The 17,397-nt window shown below is 41.4% G+C and overlaps 1 protein-coding gene and 1 long non-coding RNA gene across 2 annotated transcripts in view; one reads left to right on the plus strand and one right to left on the minus strand.

The window, feature by feature from the left end:
• EPHA4 (EPH receptor A4) overlaps positions 1 to 17,397 on the minus strand; it is a 107,128-nt gene that overhangs the window by 24,673 nt on the left and 65,058 nt on the right. The window contains exons 6-8 of the mRNA XM_055723927.1: positions 3,180 to 3,304; positions 1,860 to 2,019; positions 668 to 779 (exon numbers count right to left, since the gene is read on the minus strand). Coding sequence (XP_055579902.1) covers positions 668 to 779; positions 1,860 to 2,019; positions 3,180 to 3,304 — 397 coding nt within the window. The remainder of the gene's footprint in view (positions 1 to 667; positions 780 to 1,859; positions 2,020 to 3,179; positions 3,305 to 17,397) is intronic.
• Positions 5,294 to 6,479, plus strand: LOC129737074 (uncharacterized). Its single transcript, XR_008734494.1, has 4 exons — positions 5,294 to 5,463; positions 5,606 to 5,712; positions 5,806 to 6,030; positions 6,150 to 6,479. It is a non-coding gene; the product is annotated as an uncharacterized LOC129737074 (long non-coding RNA).

The raw sequence follows: 17,397 nt of genomic DNA on the forward strand, positions 1-17,397 counted from the left end.
ACACAAAGATGAAGACAGAAACATTCACACTGTGTTTCTGTACACTGTTCTCCCATTTGCAGGACTGTTCCTGATGCCTGGGTTGAAACTGGGAGAATGAACAAGTACTTGGTAGAAGATTATGGTCTTGCTCTGATGAAATAACCATCGATCCAGTCTGCTGTGTTACTGCATATGATGCTGAATGACTGTGGCCTTCTGTTTTACAGTCATATCCACTCACACTGGAAGGACTAACCCAAAAGACTAATGCAGACTCATACAGACTTACACAAAAATCACAGCCATAGCAGCCTGATGGCTTAGCCCACAACAGTGCAGTTGTTTATTCCCTGCCTATGAGGAGTCAGTCCAAGAAAATCTACTGTACCCATACCCATTAAACTTAACTTCAAATTACACTAATCACAAATCTCTAGCTGGCATGCTTCTCAATGCCAGTTATTGGAATCAGCTTTGCATCTGAAGGGCAAATAGAGCTGGAACTATTGCCATTACATCACATGCTGCTTGGTACTAATGTTGAGAAGATCAAAGCTACATGGGAGAAGGCTTGTAATGCAAATTCACTGTTTATGATGCTAATCAAAGAATTTAGCTTTGTTTGGAGGAGACAAAAAGCTCCCTCATGAAAGAGAGAGAGGGAGAGAGAAGCTTAAGTTCTTACCTCCTGCTGATGACAAAGGCTGCAATGAGAATGACCACAAGAACAACACTGCCAGCCACTGAAACAAGAAGCACTGTGGGATTGGTACCATCGCCAATGATGGGGGAAGGAACTGGAAACAGAAAAGGGAGCATTAGTGTCAGACACCCTCAAAAAATCAACTTTGGTAACACTCAATGAGGCTTTCTGGCTTGTGAAGGCAGTTTAGAGTAGCACTCAAATCTACTTTCAGGCCTTTACTATATAGTCATTTGACACAATTTTCCAACAGGGTGCTAATGAGCTGAAGACATGATGTTTGATAATGATTTGGGGAACTCCAGTTCACTGGGAACAAGGACTCCCTCTCCTTCTCCCTTTCACTGTTGCTTACAGGGTGTAATGGCTATTTTTTGCCCGCCTTTCTAATTGCTTTCCACTCTTCTTTCCTCCTCTTTTTTCTCTTAGTGGGGCCAGATGATCACTCCCCAAATGATGCAAAGAGAATAAGTTATTTTAAAATGTCTACCCTCTTCCTGCTGGATTGATTATTTTCAGCTGTTAACATCCTGAAGAATGCTGCCACTAACTGGCACAACCTTAAATTGATTTAAGCAAACCTGTATGTCCAACATAGAACAGGCTTGGTCACATTGCCTTCCTGTCACAGAGAAGCAAACATTTTGGGGACTAAATCTGCACATTTCTTTGAGTGATGTGAAAAGCTCTACTGACAACGTAATTCGAACATTCTGTCTTTATATGACTGCCTAAGGAAAAGCGCAAATATGTGAGCTGATGTAGGACACCTAACTGATCTATGTCAATACCTTGCAAAGAGGAGTAAGAGGGTTCTATTCTCCTACAAACAAGATATCCCAAACACATGTGCAACACCAACATGTACAGTAAACAAAAAAGGTACATAAATCTATCAAGCACCAATGGCTTCCAAATGTTTATAGGCTGTGTGTCTCCTTATGCCACACCAAAGTACTTCCATTGCTAGAATCTAGAATGCAGCATATCCAAATAGATGCCTCAGGTCAGATTCACGACACCCCTAACAGTCACGTGGCCATGGAAGAACATTTTCCCAGAACAGGCACACCACAGACCAAGCAATCGATGGCAAACCCCCAGCATGCAGCTCAGTTACATTTGCCCTCTTTGCTCAAGGAAAAGAAAAAGAAATCGGTGGGCATGTCATTACCTGTGTTCGTTGTGAACTCAAATGGTCCACTGAAGTCTCCATATCCCGCTGCTGTCCTGGCCCGCACGTGAAATACATATGAAGTGAGGGGGTTCAAGCCTTTGATGTCAGTATTCCTGGAGGCTGTCTTCACAATGCGATAGCTGCGCTCGTTTTGGTCCTAACAACAAAAGAACACATTGGTTGATCAAGAAAAAATGCCTCACTGCACCATGAACCGTGGAACCTCACTTCCTTGCCAAAACTGTCATGATGAAAGAAGATGAGTAACAACAATGGAATTCGCAAAATATGTCCCGAGGGCCTTGCTCAATACCCCTAGCACTGTGTGCTGCATGAAGCTCTGAGCAAGCCAAAAAAGGATGATGAGGGCATAGGTATGATGCTTATATATCACTGATTATTTAAGAAATCACACAATTAAATCCTTTGGAAAACTGCCAAGCCTTCAAATAGGATCCTCTTGATGAACAAGCAACATTTTACTCATACGTGCTGGCACTTTATTTTTCTTCCTACCAGCCATGAGCCATATTAAAAAAGAAAAAAAAAATTAAGAAAGAAAAGACTTAGAAAATGTCTTCCAGAAAGTTCAATCTTAAAAAAATTCTATTTTTGGCTGGCAAATCCACCCGAAAATGTTAATAATCTAGCTTCCCTGCAAATCACATGCCTTTTTCTGTGCGCTAGGGAAGAAAATAAGTGATTATCTTTATAAAAAATATTAGAAGTACACATGTGCATGTCAGAGAGAGAGAGCTTGCACAAGAAGAACAGGTAATCATTCCTTTTTGCAGAGAACCTTCAAAGAAAATAGCTCTTTTCACAGTTCCATACTTGAGAAGTTACTTGTAGGAATAGCATCTCCACCTAACTTGGAAAGCAAGAAGAATCTAATTTTCTTTCCTTATTCTCTATTAAAAGCCATCTAGCCCACACTATCACTCTGAGCGGAAGCTATCGGCAAACAGATATTATTATTATTATTACTGTTATATACTTCATTATTATACTTCTGTCTGTGAAGTAAATCTAATGTCTCACTTCTGCCCAACATTATTGATTCTCATTATAAATACGCTTGCTACGAAAGCTCAGCTCCTAGGTAGGAAAAAATAACAAAATAAACTTATACCATACAGTTGGAACAGCCTATGAGTCTCATTCTTTCAAGCGACTATTCAAGTGCACGAAATCCTTAATTGCATTTTATTAAACTGAATCTACTTGGTTTCAAATGACGGAACCATAATGGAACGAAATAAAAAGCTCTCCCCAAACCCAAACAAAACTCCTTGCTTGTCCACCTCTGAACAGTACCTTTTCATAGTATTTGACTTCATACTCCAGGATGACTCCATTTGGCCTGTCAGGTTCCAGCCAAGCCAAGGCAACACTGTGCCTTGTTATCTCCTTAGCCTGGATCAAAGCAATTGGGGATGGAGCTGCCAGAAGAAAAAAAAATAAAAAATTAGTTTGAATGAGGAACTTATATTTTTAATCATAGCTTTCACAACACAACCACTTGCAGAAATCGTGTTTTTCTTGCAGTGGAGGGAAGTTAGAAGCATTAAATGTTTTTCCTGTTTTCTCTTACAAAAATCACATTTAATCCTCTCTAATAAAGCTCATTCTTGGATTCTGGGCAATACTAGATAGGTGGGTTTTAAAGTAACAATACGGTTGTCTAAACACTGCAATGTTCATCACACCTAGGTATAAAACTCTGTAAGAAGCTAAGGTACTAAAAGATTCTGCCTTATTTTTATCCTTTTTTAGGCACAGTGCATAGACTTCTACTTCTGTTTTGGTTCACAGTGACTCTCTTCTTCCATCTCCTCAAATTAACTGATGTTACTTTATTAGCTATTTGCTTTACAGGAACTATGAAATTCCTAAGGGACCAATATGGCTTTCTCTAAAGCTGAGAAAATACTGCCACTGAATTAAGTAAGACCAGAATAAAGCTGAATACATATGAATTTGGACCCTCCCATGAAAACTAGGAAACTTGTATTTCAAGAGTCTGAGCCAATTTGTGCTTCGTAACTTGCCCTGCTTACGTCTGAGTCTGTGAGCAGCCACTGGAGAATGGGGAAGCTCAGCACCCAAGAGCCAGATTCTGGCTTTGATGGCTCTTTCTCAGCCAGAAGATATCAGAGATTGGTCCATTGTGTACCAAAATGGCATCATCTGACCCTGCCTCATGTGGCGCTGTACTGATGTGAGGAATGGAAAAAGCAGGATTACACTGCCAAGGGTAAGGGCTGAGCAATTTTGGGAAAAACTCTACCTAGCAACAAGCTAAACTCAAAGATCCTTTAAACTGTATCTGTGTGCAGTAATAAGGGCTGCAATGAAGAAGATAATGGAAAACATCTCATCGTGCACCCTATACTTTCAATAGAGCCCCCGCTAATGCTGAAGTTCAGGGTTTTGACTGGCTGGAGGACAATGCAGTCTCCCTTTGACTGTGACAGCAGCAGATTCGTGGCTGCGCTGGGGGAACGGGTTTTCTGAAGATTTATGAACCCGGCTGCCCCTTTCTTGCTGTTGTGTTGCTGTGTGGTCACGTCTCTAGCCAGCTGTTATCAAGCTCTTTTGACGGTGACAATAGCTGGTATAAATGGCGGAGTCTCCAGGGATAAAAAGGGACATTCGTGAAATTTTTAATCTTATCTAACAAAGCTGTCCTGTATAACCAGAGATTAGAGGTCTTCCTAAATTGAATATATTTCTTCTTTTGTCCCCTGAAGCTGTAGCCATGTTGCTCTTCCCCCCCCCCCCCCCCTTTCCCTTTCTTCTTGTTTCTTTCCCTACCCTTAACTTTGGGATGACGATCCATGAAAATGCTGGAGAGTAAAAAGTATCCTTGAAACACATATCCTTGAAAACTACCAAGAAAGACAAATAAATAAAAGTCACAATAAATGAAAAGAAAATTGAATGTCGAAAGCCTCAAACCTACTTGACCATATCAGACAGTTCTGACGGAAGTGAAAATAACCAGCAGACACTGCACAGCCACAAAAGGGTGTCTTCTTTTGATGTGAAACCATCAGGGAGCTGCCTCCTGATTTACTATTTGACAGTTTGGCATCTCTGTTAGAAATGCCTCCAGAACCTTCATCTCTTTTTCCTTGTCTGTCTCTCACATGCAAAGGCAAATACTGGATGACAGAGGAGACTATAAACACAGCCAACAGGGAGGATCCAGGTGTGCTACATCAAGTTGTATCTGTGGCATGACTGAGAACCTGCTTAATAACCTCACAGTTCCTCAACTGAAAATCAGGCTTTTTTACTTCCCTTTTGCAGTAAGAATACTGCAAATTAGAAATCAGATTTCTTGCCCTAAAACACACACACATGTGACATTACTGATCAACCAACCACAAAGAAATCTGCTTGATCAGTGCCTCGTGCAAGGCAGGTAGGCAACGCTTTTTACTGAGAATCTGTCACTTATGCTGGTCTGACCTCAGGAATTGTAGAAAGAAAGTTCACTTTCTTCCCTTTATCCTCTTTTTAACTTCCTTGGTTTTCCAATTCATTTCTGCAGGCATTTATATTGGAATTTAGTGAATCCTTCAATATTGGGCCGGTAAGTGCTGTATGAAAATGCTTTTCTTCTCTGTTGTAAAATGGCTATTTGCAGCAGAAGAATATATATATTAACTACCCTTTCTTGTGAAAGATGCTTAGCTTTATATATAACAAGTGCTTTCTCATGTCTCTCAAAAAAGGACAGCTGATCTTAGGCACTACACCATACTGGAATAAACAACCTGCTCCCGGCCTCCAGGGCACAAAACAGACTTCTACATCAATTCCTTTGTTACTCCTTACAACTGTAAGAATGGCTCTATTTTTTTCCTTCCTGTCCTTTATATGCAAATTCATCCTACTTGACTTTTAATCTCTTCTTTTGTCCTGTATTCTGCAGATGAGCAATTTGTTTCTGAGGGTTTTTTTGTTTTGACTGTACATCCTGCCTCTGCATATGCCATACAGAAATGCTAAGAGTGCTGAAGTCCAGCGACAGGATGAAGTACCAGAACTGCAAGAAGCTGTCCAGGAGCTCTTTGACATCCCTGCAGCACAGACCAGTAACGGCCTATGCAATAGGATGGTGAGCTGCAACTCTGCAGACCTTAACAAACTGGGCTTGGTAAGCACAGGGAGTACTAATGGTTATCCCACTGCATGGATAAAGTCCTCCCTTGCCAATTCTCTCTTATTTCTGCAAATAGCCCGACCATCAGGTTTATTTGTTTCCTTGTTTTCCAGGATCCACCAGTTGACCTGAGTAGCTGAAGGACCGGGCTTCTGGAAAAACAACAGGTCTGGGTCCCCTTGGACATGTATTACCAAAGGGGCTTAAGAGTATGGTCAGTAGAGTCCAGGACAAAGAAGACACCACCACTGCCAGCTCGTCATGGAAATGTGGGCAGCAGCCACAGCCTTCTGGGTGAGCTTCTGCAAAATATTTACTTTCATTGTTCTTCTCCCTTTTGCCTTTAAATTGCCTCTTAGGGATGATGTGAAGATAAACATGAAACAGGTTGTAAAATGATATTTTGATCATGAGTGGAATAAAAGACAGAATCTTCTCTTCTATGTGCGTGGGCTAACTGTTCATTATATACTTGCAGTCCTAGACAAAAAATGCTGAGGACAGCCTGACCAAAAAGAATACACAATTAAGATGTTCACAATAAGATCAAATAATGCTTTTGGAAGAAAGTGGGAGATCACTTTTTCTTTCTCTTTTTGCACTTTCCTCCTCCCTCCTCCCTGACATTTGGAAAGGAACAGTAAGCAAAAACTCGTTTCTCAATCATCATTGCTTACAACAGCAAGTTTTTCTCCCACGTGTGCACAGACTGTACACACCAAGCACCAGTTCTGCCAGAACAGCCCATTTCACAGGGAAGAATGACAAGGTATTTTGGTGCCTAAAAAGGGGTCCCCTTGAACAAAAGCACAAAGTGTAACTTTCCCTAGTTCAAAGCTCCGCAGTTCCTCTCCCTTAAAAAAACCCACTCCCTACTGATGTGAATGTTGCAATTTTCTTTTATCTACTTCCTCAATAACCTGCCATTAAACACCTACTACTAGTTTTATTACTGCGGTTCTAAGCTTGCGGCCTACAGAGAGAGAAAGAGCACAGATGTACTACAGAAACTTCACCCAAATGCCATAAAGCCATATCCCAAGGCTAGTAAGTGTTGAATTGTAACAGTTTTGAGGCACTTTAAAAGATGGCAGAAGCAGAGTGTCAGTTTTTCATTACTGGTTCAAATTAGAAGAGGAGGGAGAAGGGAAAAAAACCCAGGAAATAAATAGATGCAATAAAGTCTCTGGCATGTAGGCATCCATGAGTGAAAACAGCCCTTTATAAAACTACAACACGTGAGTGCTCAGATATCAAAGATACACAATGCCCAGTGTTTTATTGAAGATGCCTTCTTAACCACAGCAGGGTTTACTTTCCACTCCCCATGATTTGAATTTAAATGGATCATGTTTACTCAAGGGGTCTTTCACTGATTGAAAAATATACCCACAGTTTGTACATTATCTCAGCTAAATTCAAATAACATATTTAAATTTAATTACTTGAAGCTTAGGGGTTTTCATGCTTTTCTTTTTTCCCTCAATTGCACACAACAACACTTATTTGTTCTTATCAATGGCTATGTGCTTTGTCAAGCATCAAAATTAAATGCTTGAAAGCACTAATGATGTTACTGTGATTAAGGGTTTTTACCTTCCAGGGTAGATACTAAAAGCCTGCTCCATTATTAATTACATTTTAAAAATAATAATAATAATAAAAAAAACCACCACCAAAAAAAACCCCAAACACAATACACCAAAAAACCAACACAAAGATTTCTGAGAATCTAACACTGAAAAAAAGTCCTTTTAGAAATCAAAACAAGGCAATAAAAGATCTTCTCTTAATTGGGACAAAACACATTTAAGGGAACCTGGCACATTTCAGGTTTTCTCTTTGAATATTTACCTTGTAATATTGTGGGGGCTTACACTGAATTTTGTAAATTATATTATCAAATAGTCTCACAGCAGGAAAAGGATGTACAACACAGAGAATCAAATATGGTTTTAATCACTTCTAAAGGCAACATTCTCCGGGCCCAATTCTGGTATTTTTACACATGTAAGAGAGCAACCTAACTCTACTACTTGATGACTTCACATCAAGTGAATGGAGAAGCTTCCAGCCGTATTTAGTCACATGGACCAGAATAAATTCAGAAGAAAGCCGTTCTGCTCTTTCCTAAAGCGTTCGTGTTCAGTTCTGCTTCCCGTTGGTCCCCTGACCCTTTTACCCACTCCTCTCTCCTGCCTGGGCAGAAATGCTCCTCTGAGTAACACCACCCCCATGCTCCAAGCACAGGTCGGAGTATATGCTCTATGCTATACACATGTGCTTAGCATATGCATAAGCCATGAATGTACCTAAGGGTAAGCACATGAAAGGCTTCTGCACACGTGAGCCGGTGTGTGCACAGATTAGATGTCTGTGCACGTCTGAAGACCTGAGCTAGAGTCTGGCATTCCCATTCCTCGCTGCCAGTATGACAGCTACACCTTTCTCCTAGGGACCGGCAATGGTCTGTGGGCAGATGTGCACTTTAAAAACTAACCACAGGTGTATTTTATTTTTTTTTCATTACTCCCTTTGTGTAAGTGGAGCAAACACTTGTACTAGCGATGACTGGGCCGGGTTAGGACTTGGACAAGGATCTAGAGGCCTGATTACTCAACCAAGCCACTGGAAGCCTCCCAAGACATTCCCGAGTCCTCTGTCTTCCCACCGTCTGCCTTTCCCTCCCCCAGGAATGACGACTGGTGAGGAACACCTCCCAGCTTGGAAACTGAGACACGCCAAGATTCAGGCCAGCATTTTCAAGCTTCAGCATTTAAAGCAAAGACTTTAAATCTACGCCACTAGAGTAAATTGCCCAAGGTTATCCACCCACACTTGAAAATCCTGGCCAATGTAACGTGGGAGCAGTGTGACAGCTGAGCCTGACCTCTTTCTCTCAATCCCTTCAGTCTGCCGTAATACTTCTGAACTAAACTCTCCCTCCTTGTTACTAGAAATTACGCTGCTCAGGAAAAGCATGAGCCCAGCCACAGGATACTCTCACAGGACACGTTCATCCCAAAATGACAGGCACAAGCGATCCTCCCTTTCTCTCCTGGCTCCGCAATCCAGTCACTGCCAAAGAGCTCTGAGAAAAACAAGGGACAAAGCTCTCCAACCCAGGGACCAGCTCACATCAGTTATGTTTGCAATGGTATGTTCATAAAGAAAGGGGCTAGAAAATGAGATTTTAAAGACTGTTAACACAGCATTATGATGTTTTAAACATTTCCTCCATTTTAAAGTTTTCATTTCTTGCCTCTCCCAAAAGAACCTGTGCCGCAGATCTTGCCAAACCACAAAAGCTGGCTCTGACTTGCATCAAATCAAAAGCTTGAAGGAAAACCCAGGCTGTTAGCAGCAACAAATAGTAGTAGTTGAGGGTTCTTAGAGTGCTATATTTTTACCACGCTATTCCAGCTTCAGTTCTCGGAGACAGTAGCTGTTGAGGCTCCCGAAAGAGCCTGTGTATTTTCTGGGTTGCATGTCCAATTCCGCATCAGTTTTAGCACAGACTACTTCAGCATACCAGAACTGCTCCAATTTAGATCAAACCAATTACAGGAGCTGAGGTCTGACCACAGTTCCCTGTGGTTTACATCAGGAACTGTAATGAGACAGGGGTGATGAAGAAGATTTTGCACACCCAGGAGACAGCTCGTTCTGGCTATTAATTTCTGAGGACCAGCTCTCGACAGCACCACATTATTTTCAGGTACTGGCCCTCCAATTCTGAAAGCCAAATAATGATGTCAGCTAATGCAATGCAGGTCTGGAGTAACTCCAAAGATCAGAATCTGCAACCTGCAATCCTAAAGATTGCCTTCAACCAAAAGGCTATAGAGTCTACATAGTATTTAGCAAGAGATCTGTATTACAATTCAAGCATGGGGTCTGTTTAGTCTGAAAACTGCTTTTTTTTTTTTTTCTTTCTGCTAGCTTGCTAAGAAATCCTGTTAGCATGTTCTGACAAGGATAACTTAATGGTTGCCAACAGAAACATGGCAGAATACTGTGTATTTCCTGTAAGTACGAAAGCCAGCTTAAAACAAACAGGAAAACAAGTCTTTTAGTTGGAAGGCAATTTATAAAAATCTGTCTGAACATTACAACCACTTCAAAAAAGCAGCACTCAAACATTTCTAAATGCTTAAACTAGAACGATTAACACAAGAAGGGTGAACATACTCAGCGCTGTGAATTGTTATAAGAAATTCTAGAGCTATAAGCAATTTGTTAAGATGGGGAATTAGTCAGCAGCTGTCTGACCTGAGCAGGTTTGGAGCCGCTGGTCACAAAGCAGGTCACATTGCAGTTACTCTTCCCTCTAGTTGAGGTTAGAATCTGACCCAATGTAAACAACAATAAATTCTGTAGCCTAAAGAAGCCAACACTGATGCTCTACTGCATTATACTGAATTGAGAGAAACAGAGAACATGGGCCACGGAGTCCGGACAAAGAGAGATTGCTGTAACTCTGAGAGTCCTCCTTTAGGGCCCGGAGCACTCATGCTTCCAAGCAGAAGCCACAACCCAAATTTGGGTTGAACACTTCTGGGAAGCACATGCTGTAATCATCCTCTTCCTTCCCAGGTGCCAGTGCAGCAAGCACAGACCGCCCAGGAACCACTGATGCTGGGACACCGCGTACAGCACCCCAGGGTACAGCGGCGCTGGGGGAGCCAGAATGAGAAATTAGAGACCATAACCTCTAGTTATTAAAACAGATAATAATGTTGGAAACAGGACATTCCCCAACCACTCAAAATATGTGGTCTGGAGCAATATGACCCACTTACCACCTTCTCCTCAGGGCAACTCTAGCTCACCCCCGCACCCTGCTGTTCCTCCTGGGAAGCCCGAGGTAGCCACCAGAGTTAATTCCTCCCCAGCAATAGCCTGTCCTTCACTTTTGTATTGCTGCACAGCAGGAGGATCTGCTGAGCTGCCTTTTCAAAACAAACTCCTCCACTCCCCCTCCAGCCCCTTCCACAAGGAAATCAAAGCAACCCTCAAAGACACATCAGATGTCCCCAAATGAGACCCCTGTCCCATTCTCTAAGCCCTTCCTGAAGTCAAGCAACCGTCCAGCCGCTCCTCCTCCTATTTTCCCATCCTCCCGCCCACAGTCAGAGGAGTTAAGACATGTCTGCATAGATTGCATGAGTCAACAGAAAAGGTGGGTAGAGCTGTTCTTAAATTGTACAGGACCAACAAAATAACTTACTGTATCTGTGCCCTGCAAACCACTTCTTGTGCGCAGCTGTCAAACCACTCACAGTAGCGTATCAACAATACATAAAACAATACTAAAAATAATGAGCCTACTCTATGAATAGCCTAAAGGGGCAACCCTTTGTCTCACATTGCAAAGGACAGCTCTCACCTGATGCCTCATGTCTGTATCTATTAACAGAAAGCCTTTTTTTCTGGTCCTTGGTCCTTTCTTATACTTGCCACCAAGTTACCCTAACAGTTATGGCATAAAACTTTACCCACTATGGGGCAAATATGTGATTTGGTACCAAACACATCTCCTAATGCTGTTCTTGGTTCTTGCACTTTACATTTTATTCATTGAAACATGGATATCTAGATGATATATATATATATATGCATATATGGACTAAATAACTTCCTTTGTCGCTTACTTTCAGCATTAAGAATATTAGATTTTGTAAAAAGAGCTGCTTAAAAGCCCTTATCCTATATGCCACTTAAGATTGAAAATACTGGAGTATCTTCTAAACAAAATAAATAAATGTTATGACTCACTTTGATATAGCAGTATTCACTGTTTTAATAAATAGATTTGGCCACATTGCCTCATCCTGGCTTCTGAACTGCTACAGTAATAGCACAGCGTTACACTTTGCTATTTGGGTTTCTCAGATCAATCAGCCAAAGTCAGAAATGGCAAGAATCTTTGAGGAAGAAAAGGTAACACCATTATAAACATTTTACTGCAACTGTGATGCACAGCTCCAACAGCAACTGCAGTCTGGGTCTCATACGTGCCCTCCTGAGCCTGCAGCACCTAGAAGAGTCAAAATCCAGAACTCACCCAACAATAAAAATCACAATTCCCATCTTAACACTTAGAGTAATAAATTGTTTCAGCATCACCAACGCTAAGGAACTTTATTTACTTCAAGCTCCTTGACACAGAAAAGGCTGGTGCAGAAGGTTTGCATTTATATTGCAGCTGAACAACATATAAATTTTAATTATAGTTGATATTCAGAGCATTCAGCTGGAACTCCAGTAAAGCACCTTCTGTACAAAGGTTAGATGGATTTGACATGATATGATCTCTGCCTCCGGGCTCTTGAGATACCCTTGAGCTTGAACCAAGGTTTAGGTTTTGTGAGCTCATGTTAGCACTTTGTGAAGGACACTGGTCCGACAGCACTTGGAGATCCTCAGTTCTTCCAGGATGCTGCAAGACATCCTGCCATACTCCCCCATCCACGTTCCTCTTCTTCAGGGGAAAAAGATACTCTGTGCTTTTGGAAAAGCACCAAAGAGAATCGGACCCCAGCCCACCTAACTCTCACACTCTAAGCTCTTCTAACAGGTCCTCTCACTAGAACCGAATTAAGTCCCCTTTCTCTTACCTGCAATGGGCAGATTTCTTCAGGAAATGAAAAACCATTAATTTGCTCAATGACAGAGAAAATGATATTCTGCACACAGTGTTGCTGCAAAAAGCAAAGCTACCTGAAGTTTGCTGTTCCATACAAAAGAAGAAAAAAAATAAAAATCCCTGACGAAGGACAAACTGGGCAAGAGTCTTAAGCTTCCTGAAACACATAAACCTTAAAATTAAAATCTTAGTTCATGATGTCAGTTACCAGTTACATCATAGGTGGCACATAATTAAACTTACAAAGGGGTTTCATTATTTTGGTTTTATGCCGGATATGGAAAACCAGTGCATTATTCATTTAAAAATTGTGTCAATTAGAAAAACCCCAAATGGAATAAGCAATTAAATATTAAAGGTGGCTGCCTCAGTGGAAAACAATCAGCAAGATAATTGGTAAAGTTTCCTGTGCAATGCAAGTGCCATTACAAAGTCCGAACAACTTCAAATCTAAAAAAGTAAAGAAATAAATAAATAAAACCCCCAAAAATCAACCTCATGAGGTTATGAAGATTTGGAGCTGCACAAAGAAATCGGCCATGTTTATTTCCTGGAGGAGTCGTGAGCTACAGTTTGGGCACATAAAAGCCCGTGAAAACAATAACCCCTAATTAGCTCAGCAATCGCACAGATGGGTCTGCGCTCCATGTCTGGAGCTTCGTTTTCAGTCCCAGATTCCCAGCAGACAGGAGGACACCGAGAGCCCACCCCAGCTCCTGATGAGGAGATCTCTGCTCCCCTCCAAGGCCAGGGCCCTGGCAGGTACTGGCAGGGTGGAACGGAGAAGTGCCTGGGATGGGGACTGCAAGGAAAAATATAATCTTCATTCAAAGCCTGCAATTCAAAAATCATTTCTTCTTCCAACAGCATGCAAACCACTTTTCAATGTTATGTGTCTCCTCCTTGTAAGGTTCCTGGGTTTTGTCATCAACAAGTCCAAAAATTTTATTGTCTTCTCATTTGCTCTAGGTGAAGCTGGTAACTTCCATCAGTCAGACTGAAAACAAGCTAGGAACCCCCTGTGCTACAGAGCCCCTCTAACCTAGGATGTTTGCAGCTTGTCAGTGTAACAAATACAAATAAAAAGATTCTCTGTTAATGAAAAATGCCACATCTGCAACCGGTGCCAAAGAAGTCTCCCTTTGAGCCCAGCCCACTCTCTTCAATCAGTTCTTCCCAGTACTTGCATAGTCGCAGTTTTAACGTTCAGCACAGGCAGCAGTGAAAGCAAACAGCTGAACCGCTCCTGGAAAGGCACCACTGGGTCTGCACATCATGTCTGAAGTACAACGGAGAGCCCACAAATCTCTGCAGCTCCTACAGGACTCCTCTTGCCCACTCTGTCCCAGAGCGCTTGGGGAGCTTGAAAAACACAGGATTTAACGCTCAGCCCCTTACACATTCCAGTCACTTTCTGTCATTTATGTGCATGCACAATATCCTGATAAACTAGAAGGGAGGCTGCAGCCATTCCATCTGCATTCCCTTTTATGCTAAGAAAGATAAATTGAGGCTGATTCAGAGGACAGATTTAAAGAACGCAGTATGTTACCAAGACAAGCGCAATCTTCCCAGGGAGCCGTTGTAGTGGCTTGTCTTGAGATCATGCCTTTATTTGTTTGCTAAAATAAATGGACACCACACAAAACTCAATTCATATACGAGACATTTCTTCCAGCCCACTGTACCTTCCTATTTTGCTTAGCCAGAACTGTCTTATTTTATTATTTATTGATGGGATCATTTAATGGCACATAGAAAATTAAAAATAATAAAAAGCTAATTAAAATCTTCAGTGCTTTCCTTTTAGTCTTCAGTAATCTATGGAACTGAGAGACATTTATATCCAAAGCACATTACAGTTTAAAGGTTTTTCTGTCTGTAATAATCTGTGGATACTTTCAATGGATTTTAATACAGACAAAACCAAAGAGATTTTATGGAACAGTAGAAGTATTTAATAAAAAAATCAGAATCAGTCAATTGTCGTTTTAAGACCAGGTGATAGAATTGGATAGCAGGGATAAAAACCCTAATAAATTCTGCAGGAACTGTTCAGAAGACTGAGAAAGAAGTCATCATTTCCCTTTAAATTAACAGTAGGACTTTTCCATAAGGGATGTTTTGAATTACAAATGACCAGAGGAATAAAATACAAATGCTTCATCTTCCTACACCTCTCTAGACTGTATTTAAAAAAAAACAAATCCAAAACCATGATCAACTTTTGTTATTATCAGTTTACAAATCACAGCTTTCAGAGACCCCGAATCCATTCTCGGAGGGCACTACTAGGAGTTCTGGGACTTCGGTTCTTGAATTTAGTAATGAAGGCAGATTATCTTAATCTAAGGAGATGCCATGAAATCCTTCAAGTAGATGCAGATAGAGGCTACGCATTTGCCTGCTTTGTTTGGGAGGGGAAGCCCACTGGAACCCTGCCATAATAATGAAGCGCTCCCTGCACACCAGTTCACATGTGGGGCTAAATCTGAAATGACATTTCTCAATGAAAGGAGCAGTATTCGCTCGTGTGCTCAGCATTTTGATGTCTGCCAAAATCTGGCAAACATGATTATAGACATCCAGCAGGCATGCCACAGCTCTATTTAGTCCTCATGTTTTAACGCCACGTTATGCAAAAAATAAAATAAAAAATAAAAGGCTGCTTTGCATTGGCATTCTGGGAGTATGACTGCATGCACAAGGATGGACTCAACACGTTTTGCAGTGCCTCATACAAGGATGGAATATCCGAACCCAAAGGGGGCTGCTTTACCACACTTATGGGGTCAGTTCAGCATCCTGCCCTCCAAACTGTAAGCCAGGGCAGAAACTTTGGGCTTCAGGGACTACCAATGTTTACTTGTGCTACCCTGCATGGCATTTTAATTAGTAACTGTGCGGATTTAAAACCTTTGAATGAACACACAGGGGCAGTTGTGCAGCCTAGCTTTTGTGTTTCCACTCTCTCAAAAAAATCCTGTTTGAGGACATCAGCAGGGGGTTAATGGAAGCTTTGATAAAGTTCTCCGAAGCCTTTTATTGTTGCTCAACTACAGACTGGACTCTGCTGTCTCTCTGGCTGCTTTCCAATTAATTTAGCTGCAAAACAACTAGAAAATTTAGAAGCCCACCTAAACATTTGGTAGCCACAAACATTCTTGGGTAAAAAGTCCTTCCACATTAAAATATCTTCTTGCCAATTGCTTATGGGAAGCGCTCAGACTGGACGACAAGCTCCACGAATGTGAAATATCAGCACACTGCCAGCGAAACAAAACACGTAGTTAAATAGTCCACAGCATATAAAAGCTGCAGCACCGTATCGTCATCTCTGTCAGTTTGGTAATATTCAACTGTACCAACATCACTGAGACCAGAATTTGATCCGATTTGACGTCTCCTAAAGGTAAATTTATATAATTTAAATATGGTCAACGCTATCCAGTCCTGAAATTAAATGCCTTTTACCCCAGGAGGATATGTAACTAACCTCCATTTCTCATAGCAGACCATGAGATCTTTTTTAAAATGTGACCAAACTTCTATTTAAATGCTGCAATTACTTCTTGGCATTATCTGACATGCAACTTGTCTAAGCTGTTCACTGAACCCTGAAGCTGGTTATTTACTAAGGATCTTTAGAAAGCACTTTTTTTTTTTTTCCTTCCGACCAAGACTTGTATCCCCCACCTTGAATACAAATTCATGGAAATGGGTGGTGCAGATGGCTTTGCCAGCAAGCAGGCAGTTGTTATTTTAATTATTATTTCTTTGTGGAAAGCTGTAGTTACCTTAAAATAATAATTTAATCCCCCTCAACAATAGTTTTCCCGGTTTTGTTTTTAAGATGGGAGCACGTATACTTATAACTACGCATTTATTACAGACCATCAGTTAAAGCCTGTGCAAGAACACAGAGTTGTTAATAAGAAACTCCCACTTGCATCTGCCAGCTTGGAGAAGCTCATTACTCGACACATTATCTTACGCACATAATTAAACGTGCAGTAGAAGAAATCTGAAGTGGTCAACACACGGTATCTCTGAGGCTCTGAGAAATCTCATGCTCAGCACTGAAATTTGCCCATTCAAAATTATTCCTCGCTGTTTGCTTCCATGCAATTCCCAAATTTCTTGCGCTGGGAGCACTTATCTTCTTTCTAGATCTCCCACCACATTTATATTTGAAAGGTCTGTGGTTTCCCAAAATACGTTGTTGGGTTTGCTTCAGAAGTCCTTACGGCAACTCCCTCCAACGTAAATCTTCAGACAGCAAAAGCCAAAACACAACTCCCTGGGAGAAACAAAGCAAGGGAAGAACGAGGCAGGTCGCTGTCCTGCACAACCCAGCAGGTCGCCTCACCGGTTATGGCAGATGAAACCCTACAGCAGCTGGCACCTTGTCATAACCTCTCTGCTTGGAAATGTGTGTACAGGCAGGGATTGCCGCTCATGTCTAGCAGATAAATGTGAAGCCTTAGAAACCATACTGGTTTAGATTCACAATGAGAATGAGAAAGTTACGTACAATTAGCCTGGAATTCGGCAAGATGCTGCAACAAGTCACTCGGAGTGTCACACTCATACATTACCCCTTTTTCAAGTCCCTACCTACTAGTTTTGAATCTCTTTCCCTATTGAATTCACACTTGACACAGCTCTGTCTGAGGAACAAGGAGACTGCTGATCCACCATCCTTAGTACAA

Source organism: Falco cherrug, chromosome 11 (assembly GCF_023634085.1).
Source record: "Falco cherrug isolate bFalChe1 chromosome 11, bFalChe1.pri, whole genome shotgun sequence".
Taxonomy (NCBI): domain Eukaryota; kingdom Metazoa; phylum Chordata; class Aves; order Falconiformes; family Falconidae; genus Falco; species Falco cherrug.